Below are 13820 nucleotides of genomic sequence, written 5' to 3' on the forward strand. Positions count from 1 at the left end.
CTCGGTAGTGTCCCAAATTTTCTGATCAAGGAGATTATGGGGCCAAAGAGGAAAGTGATCGATGATATAGAGTGTGCCTAAGGAGAGTCACATGGAGAGAAAACCCTCTCTCAGGCTTTCACAGAGAGCATATTGGCCAAGCAATGTCCGTGACTCATCCACATGGCTGATACTGACAAAGGTTCTACAATTTGAGGCACAGGATCTCAGCATAAATCCTGAAGGGATTTCACTGACCTTATCACACCCAAAAGCTACAACTCTTGTTGCATAGGTCCTGCTTTACCTTGGTCTGAAACATCCAGCAGAAAAGTATAAAAACAAAGTATAAGAAATGAAGCCATGCTGTTATGTTGAGTTGTAGGGGACTCAGGTCAACAATTTCTGACATTGCCAATGAAGCAGAAGACCCAATACTATTATTCACTACTGGACTCTTTTAGAATATTTTGCTGAGTTTACACTCCTATAATATTCAAATAATGGAACTTAACAAAAAAGGGGGGATACAGATGAATGTCCATTTTGTATCTGTGTATTCAAATTATTTAGGATAGATATATAGTTACATTCTCTTAATGAATAGAGGGATTTGTTCTAATGGTGTTTATAAATATGATCTCAAGTCCGCATCTTGTACAGCAATTTACCATTAAGAAGAATGTATGCAGTGCGTTAATTATTGAAACTGTCCTCCTGATTTGAAACTGTCTCATTGCTATTTGTTTATCAATAAAATTATGAAAAAAAGGGATTTTCTCAAACAGGAGTAAATGTTTCAGTTATGGGAAAGAAGGAATAAAAAAGACACATTAAGTTGAATTGATAGGAAATCATAAGTGAATTTATGGGTATCAGAGAATATATTTCTCCATTGTCTTACATGACAATGGGAATGATTATATCAGTACTTAGAGAATACTATATTTTCATTAACATGTTTTATTTAGTCATGAAAATTATTTTATGTAAAGCAGATGATTAACAATGAAAATATTAGTGTAGAGATAAATAATAAATCTGGTTATATCAGAGTCATATATAGCCTTGAAGAATCCTGGATGTCTACTTTTAAGAAGCATTTAGAAGACTTAAAATTATGTCAAGGCTTCTCTTTAGAGTAAGAGGTCTGGACACATGACTGAGCCTGCTTCTTCTGCCTTAAAACTGGTCATGAAGCAGGCAAATACTGTGAGAAGGACATAGCGCACATTCAAGCGAAGTTATTCTCACCTGTGAGCTCACACCTCATAGGTCTATCACACTGCTTGTTCTAGGTGCAGAGCTTCGCAACTAAGCAAATGAAAAAACCCATTTATTATATACACACACAAATATTAGAAAACTAATCAGAATAAGCACTGGCACATAATAAACTCTTATATCCATTGTAATATACATCATAAAATATCTCCCAGAAGGCTGTGCTGTGCTATGGACCCAGCTCCAGCTGAGGCTTCCACAACAGAGCTGTCTATAAAGCAGTAAGCCATGCAAATAAGGCCTCCCTCTGCTAATGAAAACCAGCCCAGCCATGGTTGCCCCAGTATTCTCACTCCTTGATGAGGACGGAGCACAGGAGCCTCATCATGGAGCTCCCACTGATCTGGGTTCTCCTTGTCACCATTTTCAAAGGTGATTTGTAGTGTACAAGACATATTAAGGGTGTGGGTGGACATAGATGGGATAAACAGTGGGCATGTGTGATAGTTTAATGACCAGGATATTTCTGTGTTTGCAGGTGTCCAGGCTGAGGCGCCGCTGGTGGCGACTGGGGGAGGCTTGGTGCAGCCTGGGGGGTCCCTGAGACTCTCCTGTGAGGCCTCTGACTTCACCTTCAGTGACTCCTTTGTGCAATGGGTCCGCCAGGCTCCAGGAAAGGGGATGGAGTGGATCGCGGAAATCAGCGGCAATGATGATAGCACGTCCTACATAGACTCTGTGAAGGGCCGATTCACCATCTCCAGAGACAGCGCCAAGAATACGCTGCACCTGCAAATGACAGAACTGAAAACGGAGGACACGGCCGTGTATTACTGCATAAAAGACACAGTGATGGGATGTCAGTGTGAGCCCTGACATAAACCTCACTGCATCAACGCTCAGGACCAGCAGGGGGAGCCGGGGATTCATGAGGAACAAGAGTAGATTTACAGGGAGGTGGAAGTTAATTTCCACTTAGGATCCAAATCTACTTTTCAACATAATACTTATTCCAGATATTCCTTTTCATAAGTCCAACCTGTCCTCTGATCTCTCATTAGACACACGTGTTTAAATAGGAGAATACATTCGCAGTTGTGCAATATGTAGTTTAAAATTTGCACTAAAATTCTACTTTGGTCATCTGGACAAGATCCTTACGAGTCTCAGAGAACTTGGTAAAAGTCAGATATGAAATCGGAACCCAAACTGAAAAGTAGTCTGGGCATAGAGAAATATCTCATTTCTCCAGTGATCAGGGCCAACAGGCCGTGCTCTACACAACCTGGGCTGCTCTGTCCCTCCAGAGGGAGCCGAGGACACAGTAGTACACTTCATATTATCAGGATGCACAGAGCCAGGCCGTCCAGGTCCCCATCAGGAGCAGGTGCACTGAGCCCTGGGGGGACTTTACCTGCATCGTCCTTGCTGTTCATCCCTGTGGGTCATTTCTTTCCCTTTGTGTAAATGGAATGATAATGAGCTCTGTATTTATTTCTTTATGACTTATATGTGCAAGCTAACATTTATTTATCAACATTTCTATAACATTCATAATATTTTAAGAAGTCTATAACTAATATGTTGAATTTTTAACAAATTGTTCTTTAATATTCTTGGCATCAGTAACCTCACTAATTAAATGTAAAGTGGCCATTATTGATCAGTGCATTTCAATGAAAAATTACAAAGACCCATCCAATGTTATAATAAATCATTTCCCTAAGTTGCCACAGGGACATCATGCTTTTTTGGCCATCGCTTTTCATTCTTGGTCTTTCTTCTCTCTGTCTGAGTCAATGTAAGGCCAAATCTATTTCTGTCTACATGGATTTTCCATTCATGAAATTTTTGCCTGTGCTTTAAGGAATAGAGTGATAGTGCTTGTATCCAACTTCAACTGCTTAGTCAAGCACTTTCAACTTAATGTCTTATTTTTAAAAACTGATTTTGGTTGTTTGGGAAAAAAATTATAGAGAGTAGGATGTACTGATGTGGACTTTGACAACCCCCAATATTGGTCCATCAATATTGTTGTTCTAAATCATACACTGACACACACACACAGAGGCACACATACATACACACACACATGAGTGCACACACACACACACACACACACACACACACACACACACTTTGACTCCCGTTCTTCAAAGGCACAGGTCCCCTCCTCTGATGCAGCCCACACTTGACAGTGGGCAATGGGTATCAGATCATGGTCTTGGGAGAGGGTGGGGCACCTTTGACAATGACCCAGGACATGGCAGCTATTCAGAGTCTGCATGAGCTGTGAAGTCTGGACCTCTGCTCTGTCCCTGCCCAGCCTCACTCCACTCCAGATCAGCTGTGTCGGCCAAATCTGAATTCTATATTCTGTGAGGTGAACTGGAGCCTTGGAAACCATAAGACACACGTTTGATAGGAAGCTTTGGCTTGAATGGCTCCTACATTTCTGAACTACTGTGGCAGGAATCCTAAAGTGAAAACAAAATCAAAATTAGGGAAATTCTTCATCCCAATGTTTACAATCTTGTTGAAGCAGAGCATTTTCTAAGTGTTAAAAGTGCTACCACATCTGTGTGACAGCTTTCTTATTGTATTAAATTCTACAATAGAATGAGATGTCTTTCTTAGTCTTGCATGTAGCAGTTGAACAGTATTTATATTGAAAAATTGCTTTCGTAGTGTGGTTTTGTTTGAAGTACTGGGAACTGAACCCACAGCTTTCCATTGTACTACAGCCCCAGTCAATATTTTAATTAAAAAAATTTGTCTCTACGAAATTGTTAAGTTTCCTGGGCATGGCTCAGGTTTCAATTCTCATTTCTCTTTCAGAATTCTGGGTTTATAGAATTTAGCCCCCTACCCTGGGTGAAAATTAGAGATGAAATCAGTATTATTTATTTGTTACACTCCAAATTATTTGAAGTGAAGGAACATCATATAATTATATTTGCAATAAAAATCTAATTCAAGACTTATCTTTCCAGATAGGTGCAGCACCATTGAGTTAAATCTTTGGCCATCAGAGTATCATTTTATGATTTACTCTCCATTTGATTTCATTCTCAATGTAATTTTTATAACTATGAATTAAGAAATATGATGAGCATTACTTCTCTTTCTATGAAAAACTGTTATCAAAATATATTTAGCAAATAATTCATACATGGAGAACCTTAATTTCAGAAGTGCACAGATGTTACTGAGAGTACAGCTCATGGAGAAAGGACTCTGCTTTACAAAGAGAAATAAAAAGATAGTGACACAGACCTTTCTTTTCAATAGTGTATGAGGAAACAGTACTACAAATGGAGCAGATTATATATATTAAAACATTCTTGAAACAATTGAACAGAGCACTTGGAGAATTAATTGAATTGATTTCTCTTCCCCTTTCCTTGTCCATCTTCTCTTCTGATCTTCATTTATATGTGTATATGATTTTGTTGCTATAAACCAAATATATTTCAATTTCATCATCTAAATATAGAACTTTCCAATAGTTTATTAGTAATTATACCTTCATTATTATTTATTCAAGAAGAGATCATCATATTTTAATAATGATTTTGCTTCAGTATTTTAATTTTCTATTCACTTCATTAACTTGTTATCTAACTGTAAAGTTTCTAATTAATGTTCATTCGTGTTGCCCAATTTTTCATTGGTATTTACCATTTTCCTTTGGTAACTTATTATGTGTTCTTAATATGTTATAATACATATATAATGTATATATTATATTCTTCCATCTAAGAAATAGCCATTAATATATCCTATCATCTATGTGAAATAAAAGACAAAAAAGCTTAAATTTCACATGATTTCTCTTTTCTGAGGAACAAAATTAGAGAAAATGAATAATATATGAAATAGTAATTTAGATCTTGCGTATTTTGTAACAGGGAAAAGGACAAAGAATTGGAGGAAATGGGGAGGCAAGCAAAAAGAAATGGATAAAAAGACTTAAATGCATTATATGTGTAGATCATCTCCCCATAATTGACATAACCGTTGAGTATTGCGAACACTACTAACAAAAATTAACACCAAAAATTAAAAAAATTGTGATAAATACAAATCAGAAGGACAGAGATGTAATGACAGTAGCTAATGTGAGACTCAGCAAGTAACATCTGTGTCACCATTGCTTCTGATTCCTTCACCAAATAGCAGAATTCAGGGGTACCACACTCGTTGACGCTGCATGAGGCAGAGTTCTGGACCTCACCAGGTGCTTCCCTCTCTCTGCAGGTGCTGGATCAGTAAGCAATGTGTTCATAGCTTTATGAGAACAGGCCCAGGAAATGAATACAACATTCTCAGGGCATCCGCTCCTATATAGAAAACAGAACAAATTATACCATTTTCATAATCTTACATGACTGTAAAGCACACTGTTAATACAGAAAAGTCCATTTCTTGTTTATGTGCACAAATGTGAAATATGAGGAGATACATAGTCCAGAAACTATCCCATAAAGAGAGATCATAATTTCCACTATTACCAAACTTGCCTAGGATGGTCATATTTGCTAAGGCGATGTCTTCTTTGATACATCTATCTTCAGAGCTGCCTGCATAACAAACTGAAATGGCAATAGGACTTCCCTCTGCTGATAAGCACATGCCAAGCCTGGTGGTGTAGCTGTGGTGTGGAGTGCTGACCTGGCTGCAATGTTGTTCCCTCTCAGTTAACATTATTGAGCACAGATCAAAGATGTTTAGACTGAGCTTCATTTTTCTTGCTGAAATTTTTAAGGATTGATAGCTTGTGGAAAATAAAAGATCTTGGATATGCATTTGTACATGAGTAGGATAAACAGGGGTGCTTTGTGACATACTGAGTCAGGTGACACCATTTGCAGGTGTTGTGTGTGAGGTGCAGTAGGTGTAGTGTGGGGAGCCATGGTGCATCCTGAAGAGTCACTAGGACTCACTTTGCAGTCTATAGAGTCCCAGTAGAAGCCATGTGTGTGCTATTTCTGCCAAGCTTCAGGGAGGGGAAGACTGGGCATTGGTAATTAGCAATGAGTGGAGGTAGCACATATTGTTGTACCCTGTTAAAATTGACTCCATTTTGTTGCCCTTCTAACCTCACCGAGTTCCTGTTCTGTATGCACCGACCCCTCCCAATTCCTCCTCCAATTTCCCAATTCCTCCAATTCCTCACCCCTGTGACTCAAGTCTTATGATATCTGTTCCCCAAACCTTATCTCAATGAACTATATATAACTGCCAATTCAGCACCTCCACCCAACAGAACCACCCCATGAACTAATGACTCGCTGTACCCCATGATTGCTGATTTCAGCACCCCACCCAGTAAGACCACCTAATGAACTAATGACCCTGCCACTTCTTCCTCTCCACCCCTTCCCTGTTTTTGCGGTTTTCAAGCTTAAATACTGCACCTTATTAATGCTCGGCACGCCTCTTTGCACCTTGCATAGAGATTGCCACTGGGTACCAGCTAAAATAAAGCACTTTTTTTAACTTTTGGACTTGCCTCGTTGTCATGTGATTTTTTTCAACAATATTATACAGCCTTCATGAAGGGCCAAGTGATCATCACCAGAGACAAGACCAAGGACACACTCTACTACAAATTATTCTGAGGTCTGAGGACATGATTGCGCATTACCAGCCCAAAGAAATAGGGAGGGGACAGCAATGCAAGATGTACAGAAAACTCTTTCAGGGGCAGTGCTACAAGAAGCGGGTGAAGAGGATCCATTTGGCACCAGGAAATGACTTAGCAGCAGGAAGGAAGAGAAGGAAGCTGTAGAGACACGGTTTCCTATAGATCTCTGATATTTTTTCTCTGTCTTAAAAATGTGAATCAGAGGCCAGGAGATAACTCAGTGTATAAGCACTTGCTTTGGCAAGCCCAGGGAAACAGGTTTAATCCTGGCCCCGCATGCTGCGCCGGCCCCACCCCCAGTGTGCACTGAACCTGTGAATGAGTCTGGAGTGATAGCACATACCTGTAATTCCAGCACTTGGAAGGCTAAAAAACAGGAGGATCGTTAAGAGTCTGAGCTGTGGAGTGAGACCCTGTACAAAATACATAAATGGAAAAAAAATATGTATGAACTGAAGACAAGTTGCGCACAGAATCTGTGGAAGGTTTATGCCATGGTCTCATGTGAGGGTTGATGGAGAGTAGGCTTGAAGGGTCCTTGGCACCTGCAGGTCCCCTGGCTGGGCTTATTCAGAGGGAAGAACAGACCTCCTGTAAGGAAGCCCCATCTTGTTCCTCACACCCAGCTCAGGTCTCCCTGTAGCATAGCAGGGTAAGTAAAAAAATCTATTGCTCTAGGTCATGGTTTAGAAAACTCAGAGCTTCACTGAAAGAATCACAGTAGCTTGTTGAATATGTTTTCTGTGATGTAGTCACTAGGAAATTACACAAGGCCCAGAAAGGGACCCTTCTGAGGTTGGAGAAGAGTGAGGTGGTCAGGATCCACACTGAAATGCTGCAGTTCAGGAGCAGATGTGGAACCTCTGGAAGTTACACTCCAGGATTTAGTTCTCAACTTTCAAAAACTCATCCAACATTGGCAGTTTATAATGAATTCACACTTTGATAAATATTTCACTATATGACTTTGTTTAACTCAATCATTCAAAAAGAACTGCAAATGTGGAGTACTAGTAGTACTAGTGATTTGCATACTTCATTAGTGTGAAGCTGGAACACAGGACTGATTTTCTTAATCTGAAATGGTGCAGCCCATCAGCAGGCACAGAACATGATCTTCACTATCAGATTTTGGTTTTGACATTATGAATTAGTGTGTTTCAGGGTTCTGAAGGGTCACAGCATGTGACAGTCACAAGGACCATGTAGATCAATCAATGAGTAAAGAAGATGCAGATGGACACCATGCAGACTCTGTGGACCCTCCAAAATTCTGCCTTCTTCAATTGTTAATGAGACACAAATAAAATCAACACAAAGCCTTAGGAAAGATTTATGAAACTGAGTTACACAAGTTCACACTGAGGTTCCAACCTTCATAGGATCAGAAACTCAGTCCTACATTGTACATCACAGGGCTGGTCTTAGCAGCAAGGGCCTTGCTGTAGAAGAGATGGGACATCATCAATCCAGACAGGTGCTGGAGAATCCGTTTTAGGAGGCTAGGCTAAAATCAGAAGGGCACATATCTCATTCTGAGTACACATGTGGAATGGGCAGAGTTCCTTCCTAAGAGTCAACGATGAATTCTGTTGACATTCGATACAAGTGAGTTCTGTTCATATCTGATACAAATAGGTAGAGGTCAATACACCTGTCTAGCACCAAGGACACTGAAGGTCATGAAGAAGCTCAGGAAGTTTATGGACTATTCAAAGTTAGATTCGCAAACAGACCCTTCCTGTAGTGGCTTACTTCTCAGTGATGGGAAGTCTGCATTCACAAGATATCCGGAGTGGTGGGAGATGTATTTCCTCTGAAAGTATAAGTTCAAGAATCCCAACATCTCACTGCTGAATGCTCCAAGTACAGTTACAGCTTGTATATATATTGTAGCAGATCTAGTACTAAGAGTTTTCCACCCTGATGAATATGCAAATAACCAGAGACTGCTGAGGTAAATATGGATGGTCTATGTACCAGAGCACTCTGCAGCAATCTCTGTCTTCTGTAGAATCTCCAAAGAACAGCTCCTCACCATGGATTGGATGTGGAGAATCCTCTTCTTGATGGCAGCTGTGAAAAGTAAGGTGATCCCTACTTCTAGTCTTGAGGAAGAAAGCAGAGATGTCAGAGTGTGCAGCACCAAACTTTTGTTTTCTGTCCTCAGGTGCCCGTGGCCAGGTGCAGCTGGTGCAGTCTGGGGCTGAGCTGAGGAGGCCTGAGTCCTCAGTGAAGGTGTCCTGCAAGGCTTCAGGCTACAGCTTCACTGGTTACTGGATGCACTGGGTGCGACAGAGCCCTGGACAGGGGCTGGAGTGGATTGGAGAGATCAACCCTCATAATGGCAATACTAATTATGCTCAGAAGTTCCGGGGCAGGGCCACCCTCACTGCTGACAAGTCTTCCAGCACAGCCTACATGGAGCTGAGCAGCTTGAAATCTGAGGACACGGCCATGTATTACTGTGCGAGGCACACAGTGTGGTGACCCACATCCTGCATGTGTCAGAAACCCACAGGGAGGAGCAGCTGCCTCGATGATGAAAAGACAGAGATGATGAGACTCAATTTGCTTAGAAATTTATGAAAAATTTGTAGATAAAAATGTAAAAACCAAAAGTTTGTATGCATTCTAATGAAATGGTATAATTGTGTGTTTGTCTACTACAGACACCCTTCATTATGGCTATTGTCTGATGTCTCCCTAAAGACTCATTATGTTATCAGGAATACAGTTTTAGAAGCTGAATCTAGAGTTTGTTCTTTGCTTGTGCAATGCTTACATTATGAATGTGAGTTCTACACATTCTAAGCACGAGTAGCTTCCATACAATTTAAGGGACAGCAAGGGTCACCACCTCCTCTCTTTTTGATTTTTTTATCTTCTACCACCACTATCTGTTGTCCTCTGCCATGTACTATGCTACATACAGCCTGCCAAATATGAACTGAGGCCTCTAGCAACTGTGATATAAATGAAACTGTCTTTCTTTCATTTTGGTTTTCAGATATTTTGTCCTCCCAATCAGAAAATAGCTATCATACTTCCCACGTAAAATACAGTAAAGAAAAAAATCTGTCTACTGTAAATCATCATTTTTGTGAGAACACATAGTAATGTATCAGTTTACAAACTAAATTTGTTACACAATTCAGGGAAAGATGTTCTTATTCCTGTTAATGTGGAGAAGATTACCAACATTTTGTTTCACACGATGTGGAGTTCATCAGTGGAAGTAAAATTTTATAGAATGCTTCTGTTTGTAAACTGAACTGATCAGGAACATTAGCACTTGTCAACTGAGATATTATTGAATTCCAAAACAATTGGGGAAATATCTAAGTGCAAAGTTTCATAATCACATGACCTTGTTCTCTTTACTTTGTACAGAATGACTAGAATGTTGCTACCATTTCTATTTTTTTTTGAATATGAGTGGGGCATCATTATGTTAAATGCAACGTATACTGAGATTTAGAAAAAATTCCCAGGAACCACTTTGCTGCTTACATGTACAACCTGCCTCTCTACCAGAACCCAGACTTGCAGTCCCTCTTTGTCCCAGCAGTTAGGCCCACAGTGAGACACCACCACCTTCTATAGTCAGATTGCTGACATAGGTTCATTCCTTGTGCTGTGCATTCTGTGGGTTTAGATAAATGAGCAATGACTTGCCTTCACAACAAGCTTCATGTGTGTCCATGTTACTCAAGTGATCACCAAAAGCATCCCTGAGGTGCCTTTGGGTAGTAGGTGGCCATTTAGACAGTCAAGGGGTGGAGGCCCTGACAGAAGAATGTGAAAGCAGAGCACCTGGGAGGAGTCCAGTGGGCCAGGCTGGCAGTTGAGGTCTTTCCTGTGAAATCTCCTGGGGCCTCCACGACATGGTTGGCTAATAGAGATGGTTCAGATGCTTCCTTTTAGAAGCCTTCTGCTGATGGCTCCACTGTGCCTTCAAGCAGTCTTTATCCCTGGTAGAGAGCTGAAGGAGGTGAAGCTGATGGAAGCATACTCCGCAAGTGCACAATAGCATCATGTTCACTTCAGTTCTGTGAACACCTCATGTTCTTCTGTCCATTGGTATTTTCGCATCCATAAGAAATTCCCAAAGAGCCTTCACAGTGGAAGAACCATTGTCCATCCCCTTTGGAATAAGTGCCTCGTTGCCCTTACATCCTCAGGATTTTGTTTGGTCCATGTTTGATTCTTAGAATTTCTAAATGATGTATATCATATGATTGTAAAAATATATATTTTCCTACAAACTATACTGAAAAATTATGGAAGTACACATAAATATTAAATATTTTATTACATTTCATTTTGAGAGTTTTTCTTTGGTTCTTTCTAAAATTTTCCTGAGTAGCTTCAGAATTTAGCTAACAGTATGTTTCAGCACTTGATGTTTGGATTTTCATTTTACAGCTTCATAGATATTCACACTACAGTCTGGTAGCAGAGCTTAGCAATCATTTATTTTGTTCCTGAGAAGTGACTAATAAAGGAGATTATGTATTTTTCTCATCAAAAAAAATAATAATTATGCAATATTGTTCTTGTTGATTTGCTGGGTATAGCCAGTTCACTTGAAAGCATCAATAGGTTTCAAGTGTTTCAAACATCAAATTTCTCCTCTGACTGCTGTAGTAGCATTGAATTTAAACAAATATACTAAAATAGTTATACTTCAAGCCACCTTAGCAGCCGGGTGTGTACCTCAGCTCAGAGGCACAGCACCTACCTCTCAAGTGCAAGGCTCTGATTTTGATTTCCAGTACCAAAATAAGAAAAAAAAATCCATGACATACTCTACATGATAACTCTCCACAGTCTTAGTAAACAATTCAAATTAAAATATAATGAAATCAATTTATACAAATAGTAAATAGAACCACAGAAACTCTCCTTCAGTAATGGTAATTTCCAGAAGTTCAAAGAGAAATACCACCTGTCAGGTATTTGATAACAGAGGTTGCATAAGTATCAGGTTACATTTGCATAACAGTAATCATGTTATATATCTTACATTTACAGAGTTAAATAACGCTAAATACGCATAAGATATCAATTATATTTTAGTTTTCTAATATTTTCAAAATGTATTTATATTAGCAGCACATCGTGTTTACTTCTGTTCTAGAAACTAGGTTCTACATACTTAGAATATATTGATTCCTTTATTCTCTGTATTTCCTATTTTTCCTTCTATATAAAGGAACAGGCAAATATACCCTCACATGCACTTATGCATATCTCTGTGTATATGAAATTGATTGGGATGATACCAAAAATTATAATGAAATGAAACAGATAAATAAAAATAGAAAATAATGCAAAATCCGTGGGAAAACAATAAGCACACTATTTTGTCAGGGAATAGATTCACAACCTGGCTATGACTTAATTATTTTTGAGTAATGTGGACATAAATGAAAATAAAATTTAAAAACAAATTAGGAGTGGAATATTTCTTTCATTTCTGCAACAGAAACTCTTGCTATACTATACTAAGTGGACAAATGCATAAACATGCTGGATACAGATTTGTAAAGAAACAGAAAATATGAAATGATTTGAAAGTTGTATCTGTTACAATTACCATTATAGAGGAATATTAAGTAATTCGTGGTACAGCTCTGGCTTTCACTAACTTGTGTAGAGAGGCTGCATTAGATCTGATTCTCCAGAGCAGCAGGATAAATAGTACACATAACTGCAGAACAGGGAAAGAGATTTTTCTTCTGAACTGGCTCACAGGACCTTAGAGGCAGGAAAGCCCCATCTCTCCTATGTGGGCTGCAGGTGGAGACCAGGGAGATGGAACTGCAGGTGAGGTCGCAGGCTGTGGGCTGCAGACTCCCTGTCCCTGGGTGATCCTTGGGGCCAGTTTTTTGCATCCGTCTCCTGATTAATGAATGTCACATACATGATGGAGGAATGTCTATATTTCTCAGGGTTCAATGATTATTTCAAATTTAGTTTTGAAAATGAATATTAAATAAAAATTTAGAAATGATATAGAATTTCACTAAACAAAATAATACAAATTTGATATATTATCTGTTGTATGGAAACTGTTTTCTTCAAATTAATTGTTTATATTACAAGATATGTGTGTTCCATGCAACCCAGTCATTCTCCTCCTGCATATTTTTCCAGAAAAGCAGAAAAGATCATACCACAGCAATATATGTGTACTCATGTTTACAGTAGTGCTATTTGTCATAGCTAAGTCTTGGAAGCAACCCAGATGCTCATCAACTGAGAACTGGATAAAGAAGATATTATGTTTGTGAAAAATGGAATTTAACCCATCTATATTTTTTCAAAATTTTATTGATAAACAGATAGCAATGAGACAGTTTCAAATCAAATCGGAAGTACAGCTTCAAAAAATAATACACTGCATATATTCTTCTTAATGGTTAATTGCTGTACGAGATGCGGACTTGAGATCCTATTTACAAATACCATTAGAACAAAACATTCTATTCATTAAGAGAATGCAACTATATATCTATCCTAACCACTTTGAATACACAGATACAAAATGGACAGTCATCTCTATACCCCTTTATTTTCTAAGTTCCATTATTGAATATTATAGGTGTGTAAACTCAGCAAAATATTCTAAAAGAGTCCAGTAGCCCATAATAGTATTGGGTCTTCTTTTTTTTTTTACAGTGTGCCAAACATAATTTTTAATTAAATGAGAGGCTTATTTCATGAACATTTCAACATTTCATTGAAACTTCAGAAACAGTATACTAAAATTACCAATATTGGCTGTCAGTTTTCCCAGTTAAGTTTAAGATTACTAGGGATTGACCTACAGAATAATAGATAAACTAAATGAGATAAAACAAGTTGCAAAATATGTTACTTTGAATTTTAGGCACAAGTCCTTCACTTGTTTTAACATAAAAAGACTAGGAAATAATGTGGTAAGATCTGAAAACTAGAA

General features: G+C 38.8%; 2 gene segments (V, D, J or C); both read left to right on the top strand.

Moving 5' to 3' along the window:
- Positions 1-1589: 1589 nt before the first annotated feature.
- LOC111814263 lies at positions 1590-2079 on the top strand. The segment is given in 2 exon segments: positions 1590-1635; positions 1742-2079. Coding segments are annotated over 2 exon segments (384 nt in total).
- A 6774-nt stretch (positions 2080-8853) lies between these two features.
- Positions 8854-9343, top strand: LOC105740869. The segment is given in 2 exon segments: positions 8854-8938; positions 9024-9343. Coding segments are annotated over 2 exon segments (366 nt in total).
- Positions 9344-13820: the final 4477 nt, after the last annotated feature.

The sequence above is a fragment of the Octodon degus genome, unplaced genomic scaffold (assembly GCF_000260255.1).
Source record: "Octodon degus isolate 3935 unplaced genomic scaffold, OctDeg1.0 scaffold00284, whole genome shotgun sequence".
NCBI classification, from domain to species: domain Eukaryota; kingdom Metazoa; phylum Chordata; class Mammalia; order Rodentia; family Octodontidae; genus Octodon; species Octodon degus.